Genomic DNA, 7,556 nt, shown 5'->3' with positions numbered 1-7,556 from the left:
ATATATATATATATATATATATATGTATGTATGTATGTATGTACGTCCTTGGGAACGCCCGACCCGCTGTTATCTTGAATCCTTGAGCCCAGCTAGCGAGTCCTGGCAATTGTCTCACTTTGTGGCCGTCGGTGCGGCCGCAAGATGTCTCTCCGCTGGTCGACCGTTTCACCAGTTCCCGCTGGGCAAATGTGGCACCAGTCACCGTCACAGCTATCACTTACCACCAGCGAGCAACCACTTGCTCTGTCGTCCTTCCAGCACCGCGCCTTGCTCACTCACAGTCCCGCCGCTCCGCCCTCGTCGTCACAGGGATCCACAATCCGTCCACAGCGGCCGACCCTTCACGTTTTGACTGTTATCGCCACTTTCTTAGGGCGATCAGTGCAGGATAATGAGACCCGTTTCACGCTGACTCGAGGTATTGATTGAATCGGTCAAATCCTGGGAACATGAGCGAATTCTGATAAAGACAAATATATATTGGTAACTTGACAGTCTCGGCCTTATGGAATAGGATTATAGGTTTACGTTATTACACACATTGGTAGCTTAACAGTCTCAGTCTTACAGAATAAGATTGCAAATTGTGCTACTGTACACTCTTATATAAAACAGGGCATATGTTACACTGAATAAGTTGTAGTCAAGACACTCACATGTTGGCGGGTCATTTAACTCCTGTAGACTGGAAATCACTCAATACGAGACGCTCGTTCACGACGTCTGCTCCCCTCTACAGTATACCTGCTTCTGCTCCAGGGCAGGGCAGAGTTGGGTATCCCCTACACATGTTTCTTGTGTGGAGTCTTTGACGTCCCTATTTGGCCCCCATTATCCCGGCTGAGGCTAATTTTATCAGGTCAGCAAGATATCTTCTTCCCATCCCATCCACTACCATCCTCAGTGTTTTCTCTCTCTCTCTCTCTCTCTCTCTCTCTCTCTCTCTCTCTCTCTCTCTCTCTCTCTCTCTCTCTCTCTCTGGCAGTAACAGTAGATTTATAGGTGCATAAACAATAAAATTTCATTCACTGATTTCAACTCGTCATATATATTTAGATTTTAGCCCTATCGAGTTTCTTTTTTTTCTTTAATTGTCTTACTGTGGTAGAATGATCGCTTTATCCATTAGTGTAAACAAAATTTTCCTATATTATGAGGAAGGTGGAGAAAATTAATGTTTTCTAAAGGAGGTGGAGTGATAATGAAAGAATTCAAAGGCATAGCGGCGCCACTGTGTAGCATGGGTAACAACCCAATACCCAGCCTAGGTGCCATGGGGAAATAGAGCAGTTTCTTATTGTGATGGAGTTTAATACTGACAAGTCACATAGCATTTACTGTGAGATTGGTGTTAATATTAAAGATATAAGTTATCATCACATTCATTGCTTACTATTAAAGAAACAATTATCCACAACCTTGCTACTACAATTATAAAATCTAACACTAACACAATCTCATCATTATGCATCACGTCAATAAATTGCTAAATTCCTTATCCTAAGAATGGAAAATGTAGAGAGCAAATGCAGAGGACCTCAGTTACCTTACTGTACGGCAGGTCTATGAGGCAATATGTCACTCACAGGAGTGAGGCCGTGGGCGTGGGCGCGTCTGCTTCTCGTATAATACGTGTATTATTCATGTCCGGTACGGAACTACAGGTTGCCAGGTTTCATAATATGTACACATATTTGCTACCAATATGTAAATACAAACTATTCAGAATTTTACTATCTCTTTATTTTTCCACAATTACAATTAAATTACAACTATGTTATGATTAATTACAATTACAATTAATTCCTTAAGTTCTGAGTTCACTTATAATTACAGCTATAATTACATAATTTCCTTTTATTAATTACATGTCAGCTACAATAAGTCCAAACCTGATTGGAACGAATTGTGCGTTTTTTTTTTTTTTTTTTTTTTTTTACATGTAGGGTGTAAGTGCAAGCAAAAGCAATTGTGGCGACTCATCCTTTCATATTGTTGATACGCTATCGTCTCTTATTGTTCATATTCCAAACAATAACCACCGCCTCCTCCACTTCGCGTCTCTGCAGGAAGCCGGCACACGGTCGCAAGCTGCTTCCCGTTTTCGAGTTAAGGTTAATATTATTATATTTCTTACAATTGTAAACTTTATTCCATGTACTTGAGGGCTGTTCAAAGGACATTAAAACAACAGAAAATATTGTTTATATCAGTAAGTTAAAACTTACAACCGTCTGTAACCGAGACACACGTCGCAATACGAACAAATCTACTTACCAACAACCTCTTTGAACGGAACCTGTTCGTAAGATAGCTCCTATCTCTACTATTAATCCTGCGGCTTTCAACAGGCAGACGACGCAAGACGCAAGTCTATAAACACATGAAGTATGATAAAAAAAAAAAAAAAAACATCTATGATTATTTTTCCTTCTATTGTTAGCCTTTTTACTGCTTTCTTTTCCGTGAGGAGGGTCGGCAAGGGTAAAATATAATAGATATATAAATATATACATAAAATCGTTCAAAGCGATGCTTTCATAGTAAAAAAAAAAAAAAAAAAACCGAGAGGAACCGAGAGTTGGCCAATTGAGTTTCTGAGGTGTCTTGACACTCCTCTCCTTGTAGACATTCACAGTACAAAAAATCCCTGCCTAAAGGAGTTTATTTTATTTTCTCAAGGCTGTAAAGCTAATGATGAAGCTTCTGCAAAATTAAGTGTCAAAGTATTATAAGTGATTATGTGAAATCCCCCAGTAGTGAAATAATTAAGCACAAAGTTACAATGCCAACTGAGCAAAATCTTCTCACGAACATTAACTTGCCTAGAAGGGCACCTCTGTGATTAACCCCTGCTAAGCCTTCAAGTGTGGAGAACAAGTCTAGGGGGAGGTGTCCCCCAGTTTTCAGCCCCCATTATGGACGCTGCTGGAGGAAAAAAAAAAAAAAAAAAACATTGACTCAACGTTGTGAACTTGACATTTACTTACGAGCACAAGACCGGATACTCATATCTTTGAATGCTTGACATATCTTTAAAAGGTTATACTGTCGATGATCGAGTTCACGGGATCTGGAGGTTATATCACCATACTTTGGCAACCAATTCGTCTAAAACAGTGCATGCGGTAGGCTTAACAAATATGTATTACTACTGATAATCTAAACAAGCGGTACTTACGATTTTATTACTTGAAACTCAAAATTGACAGTATTTAACGGTATTCCTCATTGCTGCTTGTTTTGATGCGTACCAAATGCACGGGTTTGGACACAGTGTTGACGGGGAGGTTGCCAGAGCACGATGCTGCTAACTTTAATCTCCATGACCATGACAATAATGAAACTTAGCGAGGATTTTCTAAAATATTTTCATGATTTAATATGATCCAATGTTAATTTTGCATGTCATCAAGGGTGCTTTTATTGTTTTAGTAATAGTTTAACAGGTTCTAGAGATCTTCAACTGTGTTTTTATGGCTTCAATAACAGTTTAGCAGACGGTGATGGATGTTATAGGAATTTCCAAGGGTGAAAGTTATTGGGTTATTCAAGTGCGTTTCCATGATTGCAAGGATAGCGAAAGTTCTTTGGATTCTGAATGGTTCATTCATAGCTCCAGTGATAACTTAACATGAATTGTACATCGTAAAAAAAAAAAAAAAAAAAAAAAAACACGAGAACCATCTCTGAGGCCTTTGAAAATGGTTCTGGTGAGGTGACAAGAGCATTTTAAAACACAGGCCTAAAAAAATCAAGAGTGGAATACAACCTGACACGAGCAATACGCCAAAACACTGAGCCCCGCATAACAGCATACCCTCCTGTCTATTCGCCAATGCGGTCAGTCCTTTGTGTGTGTTCAGTGATGGATAAAGCGGTAAGTGGTCGGCCCCGATGTGTTCCTTCACGCACGAGTCTTCCTGCAGGCTTCTGCAGTACAGTACACCTCCTGCACCCGCTGACACCTGCGGGAGGGATATTATTGTTTTTATTATTATTATTGTTATTGTTGTTGTTGTTGTTGTTGTTGTTGTTGTTGTACACTGCTTTAGAGAGAGAGAGAGAGAGAGAGAGAGAGAGAGAGAGAGAGAGAGAGAGAGAGAGAGAGAGAGAGAGAGAGAGAGAGTGTTTCTTACCTAATACATCGTCGTGCGTTCTGCTTTTTTTTTTCTTGAGTTCCTTCACAAGCAGGGCTAGTCGCACCGCCACCGCTGACAGCACCCCCAGCACAATGCTGACCACCACCACCACCACCACCACCACTAATGTAGAGACTGGCACAGTGGGCTTGGTTATAGTTGTGGTAGCACTTGTGTTCGTGTTATGGCGTCTGGTCGAGGACATGGCGTGGCGTATGGTCGCAATAGATCCCGAGTTGTTGCTGTTTGTTCCCAGGGATAGTGTCGTCGTGCAGTGAACAACGTCCTTTAAATGAATGTTCCAAATGTTTACGACCCTGCAGCTTGAGTCTGGGGTACTAAAGCTCCATGCTGAGTGGCCGTGACCCGTAAACATGAACCTCTCAATTTTGTTGACAGTTGCAGTATAGTAGCACTGGCTGGGACACCCGTCAGTCCACATTCTAAAATAAAGCCCGTGGTGGTTGTTGTTATCAGAGTTGTTATTGGATAGCCACGCCGCCACTGAAACCTCCCAAAAGTCCGCGTCGCCATGGAAGCACGTGTCCTGTTTCGGGAAACAGGCGGTGTACTCCTCACCATCAGACGCCTCCACTGTCAGGCTGATGCCCTTGAAGCCTGGGAAAGGCCGCAAGTATACAGACGTGCTTGTACGTGTCAGTTTAACGGTAACGTTGGAATTATCGGTCTTCACAAAACTTTCATAAGTGCACTGCTGGCCCAGAGCAGGTCCAGTTGCCACCATCAGCAGCAGGAATAAGGAAGGCGCATTCTTCATGGCTGGAGAGGAGTGTGAGTGTGTGTGTGTGTGCTTCTGTGTGCAAGGAGTTCAGGAGACGGTATGGTTACAGGATGCACTTTGGTGCTTGCTGTCCTTCATTTCCCCCTTACCCCGCCCATGCTATAGCGCGGCGCCGCGCTTGTTGGTGATGTTACTCATATGCCATAGGTCCAAAAGAACACCGCCCGATCTTAGTGACAGACACCAACACTATAAATAACGCCTCTCCCGATGTGCTTCAGCGAACTTTCGCTAAGACACGTCACGACACGAGTTGATCTTTAGTTTGATGAAATAAAAGCATGAGATTGATGTAGGACGCCGGGGCCGCCCACACCTCACTGCAAGAGGCGAGTACTCTCATTCCCATTATGTCCATATTACCAGTGTGTTCACTCTGCCTGCCCTTTCACTGGTAAGTTCTGGAAATCTCTGCCTGTTTTTTGTTTATAATTCCTGTGACGAGCTGTTCTATTTTGTGTTTGACAGAATGCCTCTTTTTACTTTTTTTTTTTTTTCCTCCCTGTCAAGCATGTCTTCTTTGTTTCTTATGATTTAATCTTGGACTACTTTGTGAAACTGGGAGTTTTTTTTTTTATTATGTGTCTTTCCTGACTGTAGGTTTACAGTAGTATGATTGTAACCTTTTTTTTTTTTTTCTTTGTACAGGCTGTTCAGTGATAAAGAGTCAAATTTCAAAGTGCAAGGGTTTAAAGGCAACATCAGTTTGCAAACTGTATTATGATGATTCTTCAAAAGCTCAAACAGTATGCAGATTTTTTGTAATTGATTAGGTGGCCATTTTTGCTCATAATTTCTTTTCCTGTGAAATTTAATTTATTTTGCGTTGTGTGAGGAGTTTGTGAACAGGAGGGTTAAGATTTTCATTATTGGCATCTGCTTACTTTCCATGTCACAGCCTGAATGGTGCAGATTTGTGATTTATAAACATTTTTTTTTTATAAAACTTTGAAAATAAATCTGATTATTTTCATTGTATCTTCATTGTGAACTAAGGTGGGAATGGGAACAGAAAAAAAATATTAGAACGGAAGGTTTGACTAATATGGATTCAAAGTTTGTCAATCTGACTAATTAATATCAGTACCGGTATGACTAATATTACCGTAATTTTGGTCAAACGATAATCAGTCTGACCAATTTAAATCAGTATGGGTATGACTAATTTTTAGTAATATTAGTTTAGAATTAGTCCGCCTGACTAATTGAAATCAGCATGGGTATGACTAATTTTGGAGTAATACTGGTCACAAAATAGTCGTTGCGATTAACCTGTATTCCTGGCTGGACTAATTACTGAATCCTTTTGACTAATTTGGCTAGTGGTACTTGACATAAGACATTACTAATATTTTTTTTAGTTTGGGTAACTAATATATGTTGTCAGTGAAGAGAGGAGTGTCGGAACACCTCTGCAGCTAAACTGGTCTCTATTTTTATTCTTCTGATTTTTTTTTTTTTTCTGGAAAAGCAAAACAACTGACTTTCTTCCACTCAATTCTTTTGCCGGCTTCTTTCACCAACATAAAAAAGTTCAGGTGTGCCCGTGACTCAATTCGCTATTTCCTGGAAGCTTTCTCTTCCTCGCGCGTGGCTGACTCCTGCTCTCCCTAACACTGCCTGGAGAGAAGTAGCTCTGGGCACACCTTTCCCTTACCATCGTGTACATGAAACTACTATGAAGGTTATCTACGCAGCAGCTCCAGAAGTCCTTAAGTAGAAGTGTAATAAACAAACACACCTCTGCATTACACAGATCCAATGCTTTGAGAACTGTGTGTGTGTGTGTGTGTGTGTGTGTGTGTGTGTGTGTGTGTGTGTGTGTGTATTATTGATATTGTTAGCAAGAATGCTTCCAAATAGTTCTGTATGATGTAATTTTTTGTTATTTTATTATTTTTTGTGCCTACATGTTAATCTTCAAACAGTAATAATAATAATAATAATAACAACAACAACAACAACAACAACAACAATTTTAGACAGACAGACAGACAATAAGTCACTGCTGTATTGAACTATGCAGGTGAGTCTCATTACCCCCAATCCCTCTTCAGGATCACCCAAAGCGGAGGTACCTCTGGCGTTTTGCCTCTGCTAATCTGGGGGACCTGAAGAGGTATTATTCTGATTTTTCTTGGAGTGACTACTGCTTCCTTGTCAGAGACCCGTCTCTGTGTGCTGAGTACATAACAAAGGTAACAGTGTCTGGCATGGAGGCGTACATTCCTCACTCTTTCTCTCCCCCTAAACCTTCTAAACCTTGATTTAACGCAAGCTATTTTCGTGCTATACATAATAGAGAGGTGGCCCACAAAGGGTACTTGAGCCTTCCATCACCTGAATCTCATGTACTTTATATTTTTGCCCGAAATCATGCCAAGTCTTTTCTCTAACTAGCTCAAAAACTCCTTCATTAATAGAAATTGTCAAAATCTTTCAACATTTAACTTTTCCCGTGATTTCTGGGACTAGCTCAAAAACTCCTTCATTAATAGAAATTGTCAAAATCTTTCAACATTTAACTTTTCCCGTGATTTCTGGGACTTAACTAAAAATATCATCTTCATCTTTCCCCCTATTATTTCAATATAATGGCACCACTGCCA

General features: G+C 40.5%; 1 protein-coding gene across 1 annotated transcript; it reads right to left on the bottom strand.

The window, feature by feature from the left end:
* Window positions 1-1,728: 1,728 nt before the first annotated feature.
* LOC135091491 (uncharacterized) lies at window positions 1,729-5,395 on the bottom strand. Its single transcript, XM_063989176.1, has 2 exons — window positions 4,143-5,395; window positions 1,729-3,971 (listed from the first exon to the last, which is right to left on the bottom strand). Exons 1-2 carry the CDS (start codon window positions 4,921-4,923, stop codon window positions 3,832-3,834), a joined length of 921 nt encoding a protein of 306 aa, XP_063845246.1. The 5' UTR covers window positions 4,924-5,395; the 3' UTR covers window positions 1,729-3,831.
* Window positions 5,396-7,556: the final 2,161 nt, after the last annotated feature.

The sequence above is a fragment of the Scylla paramamosain genome, chromosome 37 (genome assembly GCF_035594125.1).
Source record: "Scylla paramamosain isolate STU-SP2022 chromosome 37, ASM3559412v1, whole genome shotgun sequence".
NCBI lineage: Eukaryota > Metazoa > Arthropoda > Malacostraca > Decapoda > Portunidae > Scylla > Scylla paramamosain.
Note: the sequence above shows the minus strand (reverse complement) of the source record. Positions and strands in the feature narration are given on the sequence as shown.

Coding starts and splice junctions, on each gene's coding strand:
- LOC135091491 (XM_063989176.1), bottom strand. CDS start 4,923: ATGAAGAATGCGCCTTCCTTATTCCTGCTGCTGATGGTGGCAACTGGA. Junction 3,972..4,142: donor AACGCACGACGATGTATTAG/GTAAGAAACACT, acceptor TCCCTCCCGCAG/GTGTCAGCGGGTGCAGGAGG.